General features: G+C 39.4%; 1 protein-coding gene across 1 annotated transcript; it reads left to right on the top strand.

Annotated features, from left to right (window-relative positions):
* Nucleotides 1-1,250: 1,250 nt before the first annotated feature.
* LOC306874839 (uncharacterized protein) lies at nt 1,251-23,083 on the top strand. Its single transcript, XM_079425118.1, has 3 exons — nt 1,251-1,385; nt 19,242-19,548; nt 20,279-23,083. Exons 2-3 carry the CDS (start codon nt 19,245-19,247, stop codon nt 22,186-22,188), a joined length of 2,214 nt encoding a protein of 737 aa, XP_079281244.1. The 5' UTR covers nt 1,251-1,385; nt 19,242-19,244; the 3' UTR covers nt 22,189-23,083.
* The last annotated feature ends 327 nt before the right edge of the window (nt 23,084-23,410 follow it).

Raw genomic sequence — 23,410 nt, 5'->3', positions numbered from 1 at the left:
AGAACTAAATGAAAAAAAAAATATTTAAAGAAAAATTTACACATCATCTTATTCAAAAGTTTACACCCCCTGTTCTTAATGCATTGTGTTTCCTTCTTGAGCATCAGTGAATGTCTTCACCTTTTGTAATAGTTGTGCATGAGTTCCTCAATTGTTTTTGCAGATTATCAGAGCCAGAAAATCACCATTTGCAGTTTACATTGTTTAAATGAAATATATGACATTAAAATTCAAAGTAAATCACTTTGGTAATCTAAAATACTTTTCAGATATAACTGTGATTTGATTACATCCATTTAAAATATAACTGTAATGAAATACAATTACTCATATTTTGTATTTTAAATTACAAGCATTCCGTTAATCCCCAACTTTGTTCATACTATATGGAACCTACTTTTTTAACAGTCATGACGTAAGTTAAAATTCAAATATAGTACTTAGACAGTACTTGATCTTGGATGCACTGGCTAATTCATTCAGAGCGTAAGAATAAGTCGTTGAATCATTTACTCAAACGATTTGTTCAAAACACCAGATTAAGTCAAAACAACACTACTTGTGTGGAGATGAGTAAGTGGAAAATATTATCGTTACTGATGGAGCAAAAATAGACAAATTAAGAGACAATCCTTTTTCTAAAAGGTTCAACATACAACTGTCTATTGAATAGAATTGAACAGTTACTGGTAGCCATTGACTTCCATAGTATGGGAAAAATACTATGAAAGTCAATGGCTACCAGCAACTGTTTGACTAACATTCTTCAAAATACCGTCTTTTGTGTTCAACAAAAGAAACAAACTCATATAGCATTGGAACAACTTGTAGGTAAGTAAATGATGACAGCATTTGCATTTTGTAGCTTCTAATCTGACCAAGATACAGTAAATTGCAGGTTTTAGTAGTTTTCTTTGAATATTATAAATCATTTTATTAATATTTTAGTATGTTATTTTGTAAATTATGGTAGTAAACAAACTGACGCAAGTCAGCTTAAATTAAATGTCAATAACAGTCCTTGTTTGTCAAGTTATTTTAATTTATTTAACGTAGTTTTTCAAAGTTTTTAAATGGCTTGAACAAGTAAATGTAGGCTACTCTGGGTAAGTGTCATAATGGAACCTAACAGCTACTGCATCAATGCCCTGGGTGGAGGCTGACGTGATCGCATTTCTCTCTCTCTCCCTTTCTTTCTTTTCCTTCTGCCTACCTCCTTTGAGGAGTTGCCTTGCCCCTCCCACCTGCCCATAAAAGTGGAAACCATGCTGCCTGAAGGCTTTAACTACATTTCTCCTTCTGTCTTCTGGATCTTCTTCCCTCACTTCTCACTCAGAGAGAAATAAACAGAAGACAGAGACAGAGAGAGGCCAGGAGAGAGAGAGGTGAGTGCTGTTCTGTTGTATATATATATAATGCGTGCTGCAGGAGGAAAAAATAAATAAAATGATGAGGGACTTGAAATATTGCTTTAAGTATTGATATTGATCTGAATGGGAGTGTACATGCAAAGGAACATCATGTGAGTTCATGATAGACGTTTCTTGTCTGATCACGTTCCTTGACGAAGCAGCCTCTTTCTTTCTTTCTTTCTTTCTTTCTTTCTTTCTTTCTTTCTTTCTTTCTTTCTTTCTTTCTTTCTTTCTTTCTTTTTATTTATTTATTTATTTTTTTGCCTATATTGTGGAGCAGGTGTACGTTGTTTCAGGATTCACATTATTTGAAATCACATGTAAATATTAAAGAATTTTTAAAATGTAATTTTCAGGCCTGAAAAAATATATGGCATTTAATAAAATATTAAAAATGACTGTAATTCTATTGTGCCCCACCCCCCTCCCCCAGCAATCTTTGAGCCTCAAATATTTTGATGCTCCTCAAATGTTTTTATTCCAATTCCAGCTCCAGTTCCTTAATGTTTTAATTACTGATTCTTTTAATATTTGAACAATAACTGGTCCTAACTGTATAATAAATAAATGTACTAAATAAAAACAAATTGTGATTTCCAGGCATGAAAAAAGTTTAGGTATTTAATAAAATATGACGAATTATGGACACTTCATTTTACTTTTTTTCCCCACCCAGTTATCCTTGGGTGTAAAATATTGTATCAGCATGTGTTCCTTGTGAATACATTACATTATTTTTCCAGTCACAAAAAAAGTTCAACACACACATACTATATTGCCAAACATATTGGGTCACCCCCTTCTAATGAACGTGTGACTACTTTAGTAATTTCTATTTAAGCATATAATGATATTCTATGGAATTGTGTGAAGTCAGTGGTGTTTGGTGATGAGTTTTTGGCTCAAGGTCTGCATATAAAGTCACATCAGAGGTGTTCAGCTGGGATCAGGACTTGGCTTTCTGCAGACCAGTCAAGTTCTTCCACACTGACTCAATCAATCATGTCTTTTTGAACCGTGCCTTATACACAGAGACACTGTCATGTTAGAATAGAAAAGGGTCCTGTCCAAACTGTTGCTATAAAATTAGAAGCACACTAGATTTGTACTCATAGAAATTACTAAAGTAGTCAAACATGTTCATTAGAAGGGGGTGAGCCAATACTTTGGCAATATAGTGTATATATATATATATATATATATATATATATATATATACTATTTAATTATATATATAATAAGCTGGTCATTGCCTATTTTAACATGCAATGATAACAATTTTTTGAATATGCTGATTCATACCCTGCTGCTTACCACAGCTGCTGCTGTTGTGCAAGATTCTTTATCCAGCTCGCTTTGTATATTTCTCTAGCCACATTTGCTTTAGTTTCACTTTGATTTTCCTGGCACTGGGCATCTCTGTGAGCCAGAGGGTGGCTGTGCGTGATTTTCCCAGCTTCCTACAGTGTTCAGGGCTGGATATTTTGGCACATGAACAGCTCTGGACACTGAGGCAAAACTTTGGTGCTTGGCATACTCTCTTCTTTCTTTTCCCCTCTTGATCCATTTCTCTAGTCCAGAAGGATTGAAAAAATGCATGTCTTTCCACTTTGGGCCTGACATTGATAGCTAAATTGAATACATTTTCAATGCAATTCGACCAGAGACATTTTGGTGATGTTTTGGTATCAGAAGGGGTTGTGTTTGTAATAATGATTATTATTAATAATAATTATTACAGCACTGTATTGATATTCTTGAAACCCCCCTTTAGCTGCAGAGCATCTTTTATCTCCATGCAACATCCTTATGAACCTGGCAACCCTGCTGTCTCTCTTTCTTCCATTATTTGGGTCTGTCCTGAGCAGCTTGATTCATTAAACAGTCACAGACATAACCTGACCTGTGAATGTTCCTCCTTCAGTTCCCTCCAGCTATTAACAGATTGGTGTTTTATAACTTTTTTTTTTTTATCTGAATGAAAGCCATGCACTCTTACACAAATAGAAAAATCAAAGGAAGGCGAGTCTTGCTTGAGATTTTGTTGGATTCCGAGTGAATTGGCTTGTTTCATTCATATAAATGTTTTGTGACGTATTATTTGGAAAAAGTAAAACATTTTTAATTTAATAGCACATACTGTAGTTTGGATCATGAATGCAGCTGTTGTCCTGACCTCTATCTGAAGGCCAAATGCTGTGTACCGTGCAAATCTCCTCATCGTAGACTATAGAATTACAGGTCTTCCATGGCAGTAGTTTCTCATGTCAAATCCGCATCGTACTGAAACAAGAACACCAAAATGTGGTGGACCAACAATCCTCTGTTTAAAGAGAGGTTTGGCTTGCCACTTAGATTTGGTTTCGAAGACGCCAGATATCTGAAAGGCTGACCCAGGGCTGATCAAAAATGTAAGCATTTATTACTTGGAATTTCTCTGGAAAAGGCCAGAGCTCTATCACATAATCAAGGTATAGGGACGGTGTGAAGGCTGAAAGCCACTCCCCTCTGAGCGCTTCCAGAACTAGAGGACATGGTCTTAGAATCTGACACATACGCTCACAAACACACCAGCGCACATCGGGTTCTGGCCTGTGTTTGCAGTCATATAAATCACCAGCATCAGTGTCCAGCTGGAACAATGAGAGCCAACTGAGGCCATCTATTAGTGCTGATAAAGCATTCAGACAATAATTAGAGATTGGGAAACTGACTGCACATGAAGAACTGCAGAGATTTCATTGGTGCATATTTGGCTTTGTTTTTGAACACCGAAATGGAGTACAATAACCCATTGCCTGGATTTGGTGCCCTTTGAGAGCAAACTATTAACTAAATATTTTATGTATTTATTTTTATTTTTGGTATATTTTACGTTTTAACCAAAATTACAACAAAAACATCTGTAAAAAACAAAACTGCTAAATATGTACAATATGTGAAGCAAATTTAAATTATACCAGTTTTGCTTTTATATTTTTTTTGCTGTGTTTTTTGTTTCTGAGAAAATATAGAAAAAATAAAGGTTACGTGACAAATGCTAACTGAAATAATATCATTGTATATATGTATAATTTTATTTGGGAATGTTATGTTTCATTTGATTATACACATTCGTTTTCAGTCTGACTTCTCTTAAATGTGCCGAAAAAAATCTTTACCCTGTTCATCGCTGAACTGGCAAGCAATTCCAGCTGCAGTGTTGAACCGTTTCCCCATTGAGATTTTCCTCATTATCCTGTCTTCTCGTGCATTTGTCTTCTGGACAACCAGCCTTTTGGGGGGACTTAAATGTGACATAGTAAAGCTGCAATATTCTAGAAATCAGATTTGGAATGAACAACTTCTCTTGCTATGGCAGCTATTGGCCTTCATCAGGACAATCTGCTGTCACAGGGTTTCAATCACCTAAGGGCAGCCCGCCATCTTGCAGTTTCAATGAAAATTAGAGGAATGCTGCCAGTTAAAGAGGGTTTGTCATATAATTAAAGCCACAGCCATATCACCCTGCAGCCCAAGACAGGTTGCTCACTGAAGCTAAGCAGGTTTGAGCCTGGTCAGTACCTGGATGGGAGACCTCCTGGGAAAACTAGGTTGCTGCTGGAAGAGCTGTTAGTGAGGCTAGCAGGGGGTGCTCACTCTGTGGTCTATGTGGGTCCTAGCGCCCCAGTATAGTGACAGGGACACCATACTGTCAAAAAGCACTGTTCTTCGGATGAGACGTTAAACCGAGGTGTTGACTCTCTGTGGTCATTAAAAATCCCAGGATGTCTTTCGAAAAGAGTAGAGGTGTGACCTCGGCATCCTGGCCAAATTTGCCCATTGGCTTCTGACTGTCATGGCCACCATCCCCATATCTACTTATTTGCTGGTCTCCTCTCCACCAATAAGCTGATGTGTGGTGGGTGTTCTGGAGCACTATGGCTGCTGTCACATCGTACAGTTGGATGCTGCACACTTGTGGTGAATGAGGAGATCCCCCTCACAATGTAAAATGCTTTGAGTGCCTATAAAGCACTATATAAATGTAATTTATTATTATTATTAGTATTATTAAAGAAATTAGCACCAGGTGCCAGAATAACACCAGTAATCAATAACTTGGAGGTATCTGTAAGTTCTTTTTCAAATATCTCATTTAAGTTTTTATACTGTGCTTCAGAATACAATTAATTTTTGAAATATGCGTAAAAAACTGCCCTTCTACTCATGTTAGGATAAGTTCAAATAAGACTAAACAGTGACCTTGTATGAAAAGCCGTTTTAGTACCAAGTGGCTGAGATGGAAACAACTATTTTCTTGAAAGGTCAGCCATAACCTTTCCAAATGAAATGATAAAAAACGTTTAAACATTTAAGTATTTTTTCCTGACCTTTTCAGGCACAAATGACACTTATTCCATTTTTATACAGGAGACAGAAAGGCTTTCTGCTACCTCATCATGGTTTATATACTGCCCAAAATCTCTTATTCCTCATAGACAAAAACATATGGTTACATGAAAAACTTCCCTTTGACCAAAGAGAGAAGAGTGAGTGAGTGGGTGAGAGAATGTGTTTTACAGCAGTTCTGGCTCACGGTCCGTTCTGTCAGCTGATTCTGCATTCCACTGTCCTGTGGAATAAATGCAACTCAACCTCAGTGTATTACAGCAATATCACACCAGCAAGAACGCCACCACACTGAATTCCAAAACATTTACATTTGTGCATTTACCACATGCTTTTATCCAAAGCAACTTATAAAATTTGACAAAGAGACTACAATATTCATTACATTCAATGCCAGGTTTATTTGACAACTAGATTAGGAAGCAAGCTAGAGAAGAGGAGAAATGCAGAGTGGTTTTTTGGTGGTGAATTGCTTCCAGAAGTGGTGTGTCTTGAGTTGCTTTTTGAAAGATGGTCTCAGCACTTCAGGTGGAGATTGATAGCTCATTTCCTCAGAGAGGAAAAGGGAGGGTGAAAGTTCTGGAAAGGGCTTTTCACAGCGATGCACCATTTTTGTGCCATCAAGGATCCATTCAGTGAACAGTTCTTAAAATAACAATTTTTATGTCTAAAGAACATTTTAATAATCTGAAGAACCTTATTCCACTATATAGAAACTTTTGTGCATTTGAAAGGTTCCATAGATGTTAAAGGTTCTTGGAATCTGTGTGTGAGAATTTTACTTACATCTGTTTCATGGGAGAAATGTCTTGAAACTTTCTCTCACTCTTCCCATTTCCAGAGAAAGCCTGACCTGTAGTAATTGGTAGGGTGGGAACACGGAGCGGTGTGTGTGTGGGGGTGAGTGTGTGTCTTTTGGTATTTTATGCTGTTTACTGTCGGCACGTCATTATCACGGTCATGCTGACTGTAAAGAATCATAAAGTTCTTCAAATTCAGTAGCCAAATCTGAAACAGCAGCTCCAAAATACTGCATCATGAATCCATTTGTCAGTGTTATGGAAAGCAACACCCCAAGCTGACCCTTTCTTATTTTTTTAACCATTTATTCATTTTACAGACACTTTTATCGAAAGTAATTTACATTGCATTCAGGGTATACATTTTATCAGTTCATGCATTGCCTGGGAATTTAACCCGTTACCTTTGTTTAGCTTTTACAATGATTTACAGTTTGAACTACAGGAATGCATCGGTTCAAAATGATCAGTACTACTTAAAAAAGGAGCCTCTTTTGTGTCCATTCCATCTCATTGGGTTTCACTTGGCACATTGCAGATGCTTTTTTATCCAAAGTGTCTTCTGGTAATTTAATTTCATTGACTATCACCCCTGAGCAACCTGGGGAAAAAGTGCAGTGTTCCCTTTTGGCATGATTTTACATGACATTTCCATGGCGTTTCTACTGGATCGTTTTAAAGCGATTTCCAATTGTATGTCATATATTGATATTGAGATGGGCCTTAATGAACATTTTAACTTTTTTATCAACCAGTTATTAGCTAGGAACATTTACAGCCCAGTGACTCATACCGGCAGTTGCAAACAATTAATTTTATCATGCTGGCTTGCTTTTGGAATTGACACTGTTCACATCTTACAATAAGCAATATTTAGCCAATTCAATATTTTAGAGCATGGCAAGTAGATTAATGTTATGTTCTATAGACGCGTTCACAATATACAAAGTTTTACTGATTAACTTATTCATTTATTTACCAGACCTGGTATGTTTTTGTTACCGGCTCCAGACCTAGGGGAATCTGTGCCGGCACAAACCAAATCACGCACCAAGCTGTGAGTGAAAAGGAGACAGACATGTTATTGCCTTGCTCGAGTGCAGTTTTAATATGACCCAGAACTCGACCTGTCGGTCTCCTAGATAACCCAATACAGTGCCACACTACCCTCTACAGGTGTGGTGGTGAAATACATGAGATATTTTGTTAAATCTTGGAACAATTCTGATAAAAACTAAATAGTAATAATAAAAAAAATAAGTGGTGGGGTAACCTTTTTTCTTTTCTTTTTTTTTTACTCATACAGCAGAATTATTTCCTCTACCCGTCACACTCTCCTCTGCTTTAAAGAGATGTCTCCTGACATCCAGATCGACATTAACTATCGGACGGTAGAGCAAGGAGACTAAAAATCTGCTTGTAGTCCCTACTGTGTATCAGGTCAATAGCTCACTCTTCACAAGTCTCGTCAACACAGTCATTAGTCAAAATATCAAGTCAGTTTACGATGTCAATATCCTGCTTATTCTCATGCACAGGAGTTCTTCAATAAACCCATGCTACTAGTTGAGAGTAATAACTCACTTCAGGAGTCACTGGTAAGATAGGCATTGGATAAAGGGCTCCACACATAGGGTTTGCTCCTAATCTCCAAGGCTGGAAAGAAGGTGTGTCATACATAAGAAGATTTCTGGGCTTGACTTGCCTTGTGGATCTCCTCACTTGTTGTTCTATGTCCCTTGCTGGTGCTAGGCCAATTGTAGCATCCATTTCAGGCTGGTCGAAGGTTCCATCCTCCACTATGTCATCCCTGTGCAACTCCTGTCTCTCCACAAATGATGATGGTCTAGCATGCAGAGTTACCGGTATTGTCTCTGAAACTGCCAGATAATCCAACAGTTCCGTCCGTCTGACATCCTCATACTCTGGAGTTTGACTTAGTGGCTGATACTCAGGAGCTACCGCTCTCAATCCACAATGAGACTCTGGTTCCGGTAGGTGGCGTCTGACAGTCTGTCTCTGATACACACAGGCAAAGGTCTAAGGTGGTAGAAACTTGAAAATGTCTTGCTCATCATCTGAAGTACTGAAATCTGATTCAGCTGTCTCTCTACGTTGCACGTGGCATTTCTGTCTAGGTGACTTCTTTCCAACACCTCCATCACTTTCCTCAGAACTGATCAGTAAGTCACTGACCGGGAGGAGGAGTTTCGGTCACCTGTTTCGGCTTGAATCCGATATACTGGACTATCCTTTATCCTCTCAATGACTCGAAGGATCTGTTGTTCCCAGTATGACCGGAGTTTGCCTGGACCCCCTCTCTCAGACAGATTCCTGACTAGCACGCGATCACCTGGTTGTAAAACAGCTTCTCTGACATGTTGGTCGTAGTCCCTTTTCCCTTTCTCAGAGGATCTCTTACTGTTTTCGCCAGCTATCCGATATGCTTCCTGCATCCGTGAAGCCCACATCTGTGCATACTGTTGCTGTGTCCGTACCTGCTGATCAGAAATAAGGTTGAAGATCAGGGCCCGTATTCCTAAAGATTCTAAGAATCCTTTTAGAGAGCTCCTAATTTAGCTTTAAAATTTCTAACTAGGAGTCTTAGCTTAAAAGTGATTCAGAACCAATCTGAGAGCAACTCTGAGCGAGGAAAAGACAAAAACTTTTATCTTAGTGAGGAGGCTGACCCTATTGCTAGCTATGAGTCTTTTGAAGACTATGATTGGTTTGTTGTCCAAGAAGGAAATAAAAGAGCGCTTTTAAGAGTAGGGTTTATTATAAGCTTTCACTTGTAATTTTTCCTGTTTTACCGTACTCTCTGTCTCTCTCTCTCTCTCACACACACACACACACACACACACACACAAACACAATATATGTATATATATTCTTAATTTTTTATTTACCATGCTGTCATACTTAACGTATTTTATAGGAAATGAACAGCCACACAATAAGGTTCTGAAAGTGCTGTCAGGTACAGACCCAAATCATCGCTGCTGCATAGTTGCATTTTTCCAGTTGCCAAATATGTTAATGTAGTGATTTATGGCACTATGGCATTTCTGCGCGGTGTCGGAGATGTTAGTTTGTCTCAAATAAGATCGGTCACAAACATGATCCCTGCACGATCTAATGTGTAGCGTCTTATTTACTCGCTGTCATGCATTGTGTGCAACACATTTCTTCTCCCTCTTCATGTTTCATCCATTTTCTCCACTGCTAAAGAAACTCTTAAGCCTCTTAAAAGTCCTCGTTCGTACTCCTAACAATTTTGGACCTTAAGACCTCTTTTAAAGGTTAAGATGCTTTCTGAATTACTTTTTTCTTTACTAGGATCTTTTCTTTAATTGTAAGAGGAAACTTTTCTTAGAATTATGTTACTAGGAGCAACTCATAGCACTAAGATTTTTCATGAATACGGGCCCAGATCAACAGGCAACCGAGGATGTCTCCCAAAAAGGAGGAAAAACGGCAAATACCCCGTTGCCTCGTGTCTTGTGCAATTGTAGGCATGAACGAGATTAGAGAGGTGATCTTTCCACTCTGCCCTTTTCTCTTCTTGGAGTGTTCTTAACATCTGAAGAAATGTCCCGTTCAGACGTTCAGCTGGGTTCCCCTGTAGGTGGTAGGGAGTGGTACAAGAGTGAGAAATAAAGTTGAAAGTATGTACTCGTACCCCCCTCGAGGTGTAAGTAATCGACAGAGAGCAACTCAAAAGGGGCGTTAGTAACAATGGACCCCATTGGTGCTTTTTCATGGACAGTAGGTCGCTTCTGCTTAATGCAAGGACACTGGCGGATAACATCGTCCTCGATGTCATGCTGCATATAAGGCCAGTAGAACCGTTGTTGATTGGGCCCAGACCCTCTGTACAAGATGCCCTTTTTCAACTTTAGTCTGTTCCACTCATGTATTAGCCATCGGGTTCCAATTGATATTGAACTCCGATCCTTGTCCTTTGGATTCCATCCACTCTTTTTCAATTTAACCAATTCACAGATGGTCTCATCCCCGTTCTGAGCATCTCTGATATCTTCAGGAGTAAACACAGGCAGGCACTCAGCAGGAAGATTATCCTCCTCTACACGAATCTGGAGAGCCACAGTCCACGGCACATCCTCTTCCCTCTCAGCCTGATTTCCCTGCCAGATGGTAGACACCACCTCATCTCAGTGTACTCTCTCAGGTGTTCGGTGAGTCTCACTGGAAAGCGGGACAGAGTGTCTGCGTCTATGTAAGTCTTGCCTGGCCTGTACTTGATGGTGAAATAGAAGTCGGCCAATTCACCCACCCAGCGATGGCCTACAGCACTCAGCTTGGCAGTACTCAGGACATAAGTAAGGGGGTTATTATCTGTATATACAGTGAAAGTAGGGGCGTAATACAGATAATCCCGAAACTTATCACACACGGCCCACTTCAAAGCGAGGAACTCCAGCTTGCTAGAATGGAGGTGGTCATTCTTTTCAGCAGGCGTGAGTGTCCTTGATCCGTATGCAATAACCCGGAGTTTACCACTCTGTTCCTGGTACAGCACGGCCCCCAAGCCTTCATTAGACGCATCAGTGTGCAGGACAAAGGGTAAATCAAAGTCGGGGTAAGCCAGGATGGGGGGATTGGTCAACATGTCTACCAGGTGAGACACTACCGCACTATGCTCCGAGGACCAACGGATAGGTGACTTAGATGGTAGGTGGTCACGGCGCTTTCCTCTTTTGGTAGATTTTACAAGAGTGGGACCTTGGAGAGACTCATCAGGATGTTCTTGGAGCTTGAACAAGGGTCGTGCTATTCAGGAGAAATCCTGGATAAAGGAGCGATAGTACCCCAAGAACCCCAGTAAAGATCGGACCTCCCCGACGTTCTTTGGTTTCCTCTCCTTTAACTTCAACAATGCTAGGATCCACTTGGACACCTTCGCTGGTAACCAACCTTCCCAAATATCGCACTTGGTGTTTGAAGAGCTCACACTTGGTCAGTTGCAGTTTCACACCGCACTCCCAAAGATGACACAGCACTCTTCTCAGGTCCTCGACGTGGTCATGGAAGGTCTTAGAGAAACATAGCACGTCATCCAGGTAAGGGGAACAGCACTCATCCCTCAGACCGGCTAATATGCCCTCCATGCAACACTGAAATGCCGCTGGCGCGTTGGTCAGGCCAAAGGGGAGACGTACCCACTCATAGAACCCCCAAGGTGTGCTGAAAGCTTTCATGTGTCGGCAACTTTCTTCGACAAAACCCTGATGGTAAGCACTACCTTGATTGAGTGTGGAGAACCAGGAGTGGCCCCCCAAATTATCCAACAAGGCTTGGATGTGTGGCAGTGGGTGACGTTCAGGAATGGTTTTGCTGTTCAACCCCCGGAAGTCGGCACAGAGGCGTAAGCTCATGTCCTTCTTACTCACACATATGACCGGAGAGGAATGAGCTGACGTCGATTTTTGAATCCAGCCACGGTCAAGTATGTTCTGGACATAATTTTTGACCTCCCGATACAAGGTTGACCTCCCCATCCCTGAGGTTGATTCTCAGTTGTAAACCAGGGATACACCCAATATCTGCATTGTCTTTTGCAAAAGCAGTAGACTGTTCATATAGCATTTCCCTGACGATTCTGTTCTTCCTCTGCTAGATGTGATGCATCAACTGCAGGGTGCCACTTATCTTTGGCCTCGGGCAACCTCTGTCTATCTAGCTCTTTGTTTTGAGAAATGGCAGAGTCTGTGTTTAATTGAGCTACATAGGTCTGGACAGACTCTCATGGCATGTGCTTGGGGTTCAGGACAAGCTTCACATCAGTGATCTCTTCCAGAGTACCCAGAACTGTTCTTTGGGTCAAGTAAATGGTGTGTTGGGTTGAGTTCTGAATGGGAATTTTAACACATTTTGATGACCACCAGGGAATGTCTACCAGGGACGGAAACAGGTCTAAACCGACCGGACAGGTATTCTCAGTGAGAGGCTGAAATAGCATGGTGCAGTTCCCTGGTACCCCCTACACCGGACCTCATAGACTTTGCCTGCGGGGATGGTAACGCCTCTTTTACTGATGCATACAACACGTAGTGTTGGCTCATCTTTGGCTGTTTTCCGAAGGAGAGAGACCAACGCCTCAACGGTGTTCTCTGGAATACTTACAGAATTCGTTAGGATAGCGGTCACATCCATAGTGTCGCCATGTTCTTTGATGATTTCCGCTAAGACGCTGCTACCTAGCAAGGGACAGTGGCAGCTTTGACAGACTAAAAGGGATACTCTGATTGTCACAGACCCATGGTGCTTGCTAGGAATCTGTATGTCAATCTCTGCCCATCCCTCAAGGGCTATTTCAGTACCATTGGCTACAGAGATTTCAAAGGACTGACTGTTAAGGAGCGACTGAAGTGGCTGAATTTTGGCATGGGGTGATGCCCTATCTATCCAGGTTTTGCTGACCATAGTCAACTGGGCTCCTGAATCTAATAGCATTTCTATTGGCACACAATTGATTTTACAGGAAACAGTACAACGTTTTCCAGTGAGCTGGGCCATACGTTTCTTTGGGTTCAATTGACATGATGTGGCTGTGCGTCCTCTGCCGAAGCAGGGAGGTGTTTGTGTTTACAAGTTGGTGCACTGGACATGTGAACGGTAGAAACATAAGCCTCACCAGACCTGGAATCGGCTGATGTCAGTTTGTGTAACAGATCCTAAATGGAGAGAAGTTGAGCCATACCTTCGTCTTCCATCATTTTCAACCTTTCACTACTGGTGTAATTGATGATAAAGTCATAGAGCTCTGGTTCACTGAAGCCTTCCATACTCTCGCTGCCATCTTAAATCGCCTTGGCAACCGACTGTAGTTGACTGGTGCTCAACACTATAAGCTTTTTGTGAATCTGGAAAATCAACATCTGTCGTGGGGTTACAGGAGCCATCGTGACGTTTCACCATTGATGGTCGCTCTCTGGAAGACGCTGGGCGCAGTAGCCTCCCTTGAAGCTTGATCACCAACCTCCACCTCTGCCGTGACAGCTCTCCCCACTCGATAATGCGAGATCCCTGACGATGCCCCCAATTGTTACCGGCTCCAGGCCTAGGGGAATCTGTGCCAAAATCACACACCAAGCTGTGAGTGATATGGAGACAGACACGTTATTGCCTTGCTCGAGTGCAGTTTTAATATGACCCAGAACTCGAGCTGTCAGTCTCCTAGATAACCCACTACAGCACTACACTACCTTCTACAGGTGTGGTGGTGAAATACATGAGATATTTTGTGACATCTTGGAACAATTCTGATAAAAACAAAATAGCAATAAAAAAAATAAAGTGGTGGGGTAACCTTTTTTTCTTTTCTTTTTTCTTTTTTCTTTTCTTTAAAATGTTTAAATTTCCTGACAAATCTAACTAAATGGCATTTGGAAACAAATTAGGCAAATTACGCTTTATTAAAAACAAAAAAACAAAACAATAATTATAATTATTATAATTAGGGCTGGGTATCGTTCAAAAATTTTCGATATCGATACCGATACCTTGAGTTCGATACTGGTTCCTGAACGATACTTTTTTCGATACCAGTTTTATGAAATCAGTTTTAATAAGATTACATTATCTCAAAAAACTATTTGTTTAGCTTGTTGATATTTATACAGACTCAAAGCCTCATCTCCTGAGCCACTGCACAAAGGAACAAAATATATCCAACACAATAAATAAATAAATAATTTTAATAAAGTTCAAATTGTTTTCAGTTTGCACATCTGTTAGGCTACGTTTACATTAGTGCGTGTTCATTTTAAAACACATAGCTCAGACAGAATCATCATTTCTAGGTTGTTAAAGACTTCAAGAAATTTGAAATCTTTATCCACTTTCATAAGTGGGTGTTTTATTTTCTTTCACCATATGTTTTATTGTTATTAAATTCTGGTGTAGTATGTCTAATTATTTGAATGCATAAAAACAACTTAAAATAGCCTTATGAAATGTTTTATTTTTCCTCAGAAATTCTGTGTTCTGTATCTGGTTTTCAACTGAAGACATAAAACATTAATTTAATTTATCTTTTTTTTTTTATCTAAAAAAAAAAAGTTTTAATAATTTTAATAGTAGCCTAGTAGTAGCAGTACTGTCTGCTGAACAATATTAATATATTTCTGCCGCAATGTCTTCCAGCTTAAACCGAACTTTTATTTTGACGGGTTGCCTGGAATACCTTTACCGTTCTGTGTGTATATGATATGAGTTAGTTTTACTCGAATCAAATGGTAAAATGCTCATGAAGTGACTTTCAGAGCAGGTCTGGAGATGTTGTTCATGTCCTCATTTAGTGAGGCGTCAGACGCTGAAATGACCGCGAGCGTCACGCGCGCTTCAGTCTGTGTGTGTATAATAAACAAACCGCGAGATATAGAGAGCAGACTGCTCCGTGCGCTTCCGAAACGCTCTCGCGGATGTCAAACATTGATCAATCTGCGCGTCGCCGTTTCTAGTCAAACACACCTAGTGCTGCAGGATTATTGGCTCACTGACGGTGAAGAGATTAACCCCTTAGGTATCGAAATTTGGTACCTAACGACAAGACGTTTTTCGATACTCGGTGGTATCGAGGCAATTCGGTCGGTGCCTAAAAAGTATCGAACTCGATACCCAGCCCTAATTATAATTAATGCTTTTTAATAAATAAATAAATAGACACTACTGGCAAAAATCATAGAAAGGCTCTAAAATAATGTAGGACTGAGCATGTAACCTTATCATGCCAACATTGATTATATGGTTGACACCCCGCATGCTCTTTTTTATTTGCTTATTGTGAATTGAAGTGAAACATCTGAAAGCAGTCAGAAAAGCAGGAATGGAAATTTGATCATATTAGAATTGGGGCAGGGTGATAACAGAGCTGTGGCATGAAACCAAGCAAACAAATGCTGCGGTTCGAAATTTTGGCCAAAAGAGCAGAGGAAAACATTGGTTCCTGCTCTCTGCAGTGGATGGTTGCTGTTGTGCCAGTTGCTTGTCCTTGTGGTTTTGACCCTCGCCTGTCAACATATTTCTCGTTTGACCTTTGGCTTCTGCGCCAAAATCTGTACTGTTTCTTTTTTTTTTCTGGCAAGCTTGAACATTCAAATGTAAGCTGGAGGGAACAACGTGAGAAGTTTGTTTCAGTCTTGTAAATCTGATAAATAAGCATGGAAATTTAACCAGGCCAGGTTGTGAATTGTTGGGTTCAGAATGAACGGAAGCTTTTAGGAGCCATGTTTTTTTTTCCCCCATGACCTCTCCTGAACTGCTACACTTGTGATTGTTTTGGCATCTCCTTGGTGATTTATGCTGGGTGTGTACCATTAATGCAACTAAGAGCTATTGATTATGGTATTCTGTATCATTTAATATTTTTCAGACATGGCCAGCAGTAATTGAGAAATTTTCCAATGGAATGTTTTGATGCCCACAATATTTTTGGATATAGAACATTGGATGGACATTCACGTTGGCTTGCCAGTGTAGTTGAACACAGAGAAAGAGTTGTTTTTCCAAAGTGAGAGTTCTAGACTGAACATAGTCAGCACCAGTAATGACACAGGATCCTCTGAAAACAAATCACTGGGTGGAGTCATAAATTAGAGAGGCCTGAGGAATGAAATTCATTCCTGAGGAATGAAATCTTTGGTTTGTGTTCAGTGCCCAATGAATGAGGGAACTAATGAGTGAATGAATGTCAAAGGATGTGATGTAGTCTAAGAATGCACCATAAAATAACTATTGAATTAATAAATTATCATTTAAAAAATAAAAATGTAAATAATGACTAATGACAAATACTTATATATAGAACTGTTAAGTTAAAATGTTTAAAATTTAACAATAAATAATACATTTATAAATGCATTTTGCAAGGCCAGTTGCTTGCTTAATCCATTTTCCAAAAAAAATGCAAATTATTTGTCTTCATTCATTTTTCTTTATTCATTCATTTAAAAAAATAAATACAATAATAAAAAAAAGTTTAAAAATTGCTTCTGTGAAAATTTTTTCTGTGAATGGTCATTCATGATAGTGTATATATATTTTTTATTCATTATTATCATTGTTATTATTATGCGTACATTAATACCTTAAAAAAGGTCTACACTCTCCCTTAGATGAACTGAATACAGATTAAGGTTTGAACAGATGATACTGGAGTAGATGTAGAGTAGAGTAGAGATGTGAAAGAGGTGGAAAGTATGGAGTCACAGTCAACCTGGCTGGCAGCATCCCAAGAAAAATGGTTTATGTGTTACTTTGTGTTTTTGTTCTATTCATGCTAGATCAGTCAAGATCTCCGTTTACAGTAGCTCACAAAAGGAAATCAAAGCTCTGACATCCCACCCACACACTGATCCCAATATGTCTGCATGTATTAGAATCAAAAACTGACTCCCTAAAAAGCATTCTAGCTTTTAAGATTTTTCCACGCTCAAAGCAGGATGCCCCCTCCATTCTGGGGTCGGCTTTGGCTTAGGCTCACGTTTTGGATTTTAGCACAGCTGTCGGCTGGGTGCTAAAAAGCCAACACTTTGTAACTGAGTGGCTGGGTTTTCCATTCATTACAATTTCAGGACAGACCTGAGAGGATGTGGCTCTCAAAGAGAAGAAAGAATGGGCAAAAAAGTAAGAATTTTTTTTTTTTGTGCCGTAGTGTTCTGATAATTAGACGGCATGATAATGTGTTAACTTTTTTTTGCATTTGTGTTACTTGCCGTGTAAGGTTTCATAAAGATCACGTGGTGGCAGTCTACATTTTTGTGATTAAAAATTTTGGTATTATCTGCTGATCATTTTTAAGGTTTATGTATGATGCACAAAACACTGAATACAATATACAATACAATGCTAACAGGTTGCCTTTTCTTCTGTTTTGCAGAAAGCAAACTGTTAGCTTTCCCACTGATTTCAAAGGCAGTTGCTCAGGATTATTTGCAGTCAGATGGTGTATGTGTAGTTAAGACCCCTTGATCCACACACAAACTTCCAAACAGTATTCATATGTGAGCAGTTACTGACCTCTAACGGTCATGTTTATGTATAACAAATGTAATACTTATGTAGCTGGTCTATGTTAATGCAAACAAACTCACTATTTTTAATGCATAATTGATTTAAGAAACTTCGAATATTATTAAATTCAATGTGCAATTTTATTGATTTTTTTACTGAGCTTTTTGCATAAAATATGGAGTATTGTGCAATCGGTTGGTCATTATGAAAAGATGCTATCTAGACTTGAAAATGGATAATTCAAGTCATCAGTAAATTAATATATTTACATCTCGTTGTTCTAAGAAAAATATACTAGTCCATATACTGTTAGAAGGTTCTAATGCAGTTCATTTGATGCTGATTTGAATTTTGGGGGTAATTTCTTCTATCGGTGAATAGAAATAAATATTTGACAAGCCCTTAAAAAAAAAAAAAATCTGACCTTATATTTATAAATTGTGATTTTATACACAGTCATGCTTTTTATATTTTTTTCATTATTTACTTGATTAAAAAATATTGAGACTTTTCCTGGTTCTGCTCTGAATTGAAGGGACAATGCAGACTTTGTAAGGGCAACATATTTTATATAATGCAGATTGCAATAAAATAACTTGAAAAAGATTCAGTAAAAAGATTGAGTTGAAAGAGCAGTGTAAAGGGGGTCATGTCATGAATAATACAATTTTCCTTGTTTTCAGAAATAAATGATTGTTACAAAACTTTATTTACTATACAAACATAAATCTTTAGATGCTAAGGTGTCCACGCCAGTTCAAAAAGACCATTTATTGAAAAACAGCTGCATAAACAGCTTGTTCTTCCATAACTTGATCTGAAACAGATGAATACACGACTGTCCAATTTTGTTATATTAACAACACCTACTAGTTGTTTGGAAACTTCTTCTGACCAGTCAATGGCAGCTATATATATATATATATATATATATATATATATATATATATATATTAGTGCTGTAAAGCGATTAATCACGATTAATAGCATCCAAAATAAATGTTTTTATTTACATAATATGTGTGTGTACTGTGTATATTTATTATGTATATATAAATACACACACATGTATATATTTAAGAAAACTGTTACGTATATATATATATATATATATGAAATATATTTAAATATGATACAATTTACATGAATATAAATATATACACGTAAATATTTTCAAAATATATATGCTGTATGCTCCTTGTTAATTTGAAGAGTAGTAGCATTAGAAAATGGTGTAACATTCCTAATTCATGGTTGTTTTTCTTGCAAACAATGATTTTCTGAAAAGACATATTTAGAATTTATTTATTTTTTTTATGTTGAAACAGAAATTTTCCTGAATTAACCATTGATGATAGGGTGTATTGACATTTTAAGCACACTAGAATCAATAAAATTACTCAGCAATGAGAACCGATAGTTGATTGGTCAGTCATGGAATGGACAGTGTCCTTATGGGTGTCAACTCATATCACTGTCTTCTCTAAAACAATGTGCAAGGCATAGAATTGCTTTCACTACACTCCAGTGTAAGGGTACTGCTAGGTTTCCTGTCTTTTTCCAAGACAACTAACCTTCTTTCCTGTGCTCCATTTCACAGGACATGGCTGGGCCTCTCCTCTCCACCCGCTTGTTTGTACTGGTGGAGCACCTCTGTCTGCTACACCATATCCATGCAGGGGCATTTTATGGTCACAAGCCACTGCCCCAACAGCACCAGCCTCTGCCACAGTTACCTCTTCTGTCACATGGCAATGAGGGGATACCCCAACAAATAACCCAACACCATTACCATGGAAAGGAAATGCCACACTTACCATATGGAAATGAGATGCCTTTGCTTCCACAGCATGCAAAAGAACGTCCACAGATACCCATGCACATGGGTAAACCTATTGTAGGAAAAGGTTTGTTATTTAGCAAATTCCTTAATAATTACTTTGCTTGCAAAATTCACTCCACATGACCATTTAAAATGAAAGGTAAATGCCTGGGTATGCTTCACTTTCCGCATTCCGTCTTGTGCACAGCTGTGTCCGCACAGCTTTCAAAGTATACTCAACCACAGATGAGCGCGGATGGACGAGTTTGACACATGCAGTACCACCTAGTAGTCTGATTATATATCAACATTCAGTTTATGCCTCTGCTGCTGTCCACGCGATTACAAAAATTGGGCTGGACATGGACAGTGTGTGCATACATCTGCAGACATTTCTGATAATGGAAATAGCATCAGACGGACAGTGTGCAGACTGTCACAGATGGACAAAGTACACTTTGTGCTTAAAGCTGCAATGTTGACAAAAGCTAGCTGATGGAAAGCATTTTTAATCTTCCTGATAGGTTAAACTCTTGAAAACACCTGCCACCAGATTTTCATGAGGTTTGGGAGAGTGTTTTGTGTGGTTTATTTGTAGTTCATTTTTATTTAATCTCATTTTAGCTCTGTTGTATTCACTCAATAGGTTAAATTAATACAATTGATTCATATTGAATACATTTTTGTCCAAGAATCTAGAAATACATTAAATTGACTTTTTATCCATTCATTTTAACTTTCAGATATGCAAATAATGTGTAGTTTATGAAGAAGTGTTGACGTTACTGTGACCATGACTCTTACATATTTTTCAGGTGAAACCATTCCAAGAGGAGAGAAAGGTCCTCCTGGTGAGCCTGGTCCAATGGGACTTCCAGGGCCTCAGGGCCCTCCAGGACTTCCTGGTCATGGTATCCCAGGACCTACAGGTAAACCTGGTCCTCAGGGTCCACCAGGACTCCCCGGATTTGGAAAGACAGGAATGCCAGGTTTACCAGGAAAACCTGGATTTATAGGGTTACCAGGACCGAAGGGTGAGTTGGGACCATTTGGTAGTGAAGGGCCAAGAGGAATGCCAGGACCTCCAGGTCTTCCTGGGCCACATGGCTTACCAGGTGTGTCAAAACCAGGTGCACAAGGACTTCCAGGACAACCTGGACCTCGTGGAGAACCTGGACAGAAGGGCTTCCCTGGGATCCCTGGTGTCCCAGGGCAAAAAGGTGAGAATGCGAATGGCCTCCCAGGACTGCCAGGAGTAAAGGGACCTCCTGGACCTCCTGGACCACCAGGACAAGTAGGAGTTCCAGGAGTTGGCAAACCAGGACTGAATGGACTACCTGGGGCTCCTGGAGGCCAAGGTAAACCTGGTGCACCTGGAGAACCAGGATTGACTGGAGTCCCAGGCGAGGGAGGACCACCAGGGTCACAAGGACTACCAGGCTTTGGCAAACCTGGTTTGGATGGCTTGCCAGGGAAACCAGGTCTTCCAGGCGGAAGGGGCGAGTCAGGTCCCTCTGGTTTACCTGGCAACCCAGGCTTGCCTGGTTTTGGCAAACCTGGATATCCTGGCCATAAAGGTGAAAAAGGGCATGGTGGTTTGCCTGGTCCCCAAGGCCCAAAAGGTGAAAAGGGTCATGGTGGTCTTCCTGGAATGATTGGACCACCAGGGCCAAGTGGCCTTCCAGGCCCTCCAGGTCACTTGGGACCACCTGGAGGCATTGGCTTCCCTGGTCCAAAAGGAGAGGGTGGTGCAATAGGACCTAAGGGCCAACTTGGTTCAAAAGGTGAACCCGGGCCTCCAGGACTTCCAGGCAAGCCAGGATTCCCAGGAGAATTGGGGCAACCAGGACCTAGAGGCTTACCAGGTCCCATAGGACCTAAAGGTGAAAATGGACATAAAGGCTTACCTGGCCTACCTGGAGCCCCTGGAAAGCCTGGCACAAAAGGAGAAGTTGGATTCCCAGGAGAGAAAGGTCATCCAGGCCCCATGGGAATCCCAGGATTAATGGGTCCAACAGGACCGATAGGCCCACCTGGTCTACCAGGCCCAAAAGGGGAATATGGACCACCAGGGAAACCTGGAATGCGAGGTGAGGGAAAACCTGGGCTTCCAGGCCCAATAGGGCCTACTGGTATACCTGGACCTGGTGGGCTCCCAGGTCAACCTGGAATACCTGGTCCTCCTGGCCCACCTGGCCTACCAGGACCTCCTGCTCAATCTCCATTTATTGGGCAAATCCTTCCTGAGACAGGTCCTGGGCTAGATGGGGCAAAAGGTGGTTATAAGAAAGAAAAGCCTGGAGGAGCCATTATTGGTAGGAATGGCATAGACATGCCTGCTTTTACAGCTCAGCTGACAACACCATTTCCTCCAGTTGGGCAACCTGTTGTCTTCAACAAGATTTTATATAATGGCAACCAGAATTACAACTCTCAAACTGGCATCTTCACTTGTAGAATACCTGGAATTTACTACTTTGTCTACCATGTTAATTGCAAAGGAAACAATGTATGGGTGGCATTGTACAGGAACAATGAGCCAGTTATGTATACATATGATGAATACAAAAAAAGTTACCTGGATCAGGCATCAGGAAGTGCAGTGCTGCCCTTACAAGTTGGAGACACTGTTCATATACAGTTACCATCAGACCAAGCTGCAGGACTTTATGCTGGTCCATATGTCCACTCATCATTCTCTGGATATTTGTTATATCCTATGTGAATTTGTGAAAAAAGTCACTCATATAAAATCAATGCTACATTTTTCTAAAGTGCCATCAGTTCAGAGCCACTTGTTAAGTTTGAATAGAAAAGTATATTTGTGTGTTTTATGCATACACATAATTTGAAACAGTCTTACAGCATCTGACATTATCCGTTCATCCATATGGTTACCACTTTGTTAGAACTCTTATCACATTATTTATTTGCATATTTCCTATTGTTTGACAGTATATTGATTGTATATAGATGGGGTCACACTGATTACATATCGATGCAAAATGATGTGATATTGACATAATGAAGAATGTTCAAATTGTTGGATATGCACTAATTTTCTGCTGTCTTAGATTCTCATTGTGCCATCTCAATGAACTTCAAGAAAGTGTGTGAGCACATAAGTGTTATGTTTTTTTGTATTTTGCTTTTCAGTGATCTTATAAACTAAAAACGTCAGTAAAATACATATCTGAAATGTCTTGAACCTCACATTTAGGTTATTTCACACCAAACTGATTTGAGTAGATCAGATCATTGTTTATCAAAACAAACTCAAGGGTACTAAATAATTGTTAAGTACAGTATCAGTATATACAAGTTGATAAGGCCACATGGACACTCTAAATTACATTCAAATAGTCTTAAGAACCTCTGTAATTTATTTGTAGTTTTACTACTGAATGACTAAATTTGTATATGTGCAAAAAGATGGTGGGACACAAAAAAAGAAGGAATTTATTCTTTGTTATTTTTGAAAATGGTGCTAAACTGTTAAACAAATATGGAGTAAAGATTTAATGCCATTAATGTTGTTTTTTAATAAATTGAATCATCTAAAATTGTGTGGATTTGTAATTAGGGAATTTTTTACAAACAATAAAAAAATCTCTGCTTTCAATCTTTATGTTGACCATTAATTATGGAATTTTGGATGTTTTACACTTAGCCAGACACTGAGCTGCTGCTTTTAAATTATGTGTAATTTCTGGAAACCTCAGCAATGTAAAACGATTAATAATGATTTAAAAATTATTTAATTAACATAATGCATAATTTAATAACCAAGTATGTTTATTCATCCGTTTTATCAGTCTTCTTAATGCAAATCTATAGGAACTCTTTTCCAATTCATTGTTCCCATTCACTCCGGAGCAGAGGGGGGCGGTAATACACCAAAAAGCTGGATGCCAACCGCCGTAAAACTGGAAAGAAGAAGCATTATA

Source organism: Barbus barbus (genome assembly GCF_936440315.1).
Source record: "Barbus barbus genome assembly, chromosome: 9".
NCBI lineage: Eukaryota > Metazoa > Chordata > Actinopteri > Cypriniformes > Cyprinidae > Barbus > Barbus barbus.
This window is presented reverse-complemented; position numbering and strand designations above follow the sequence as displayed.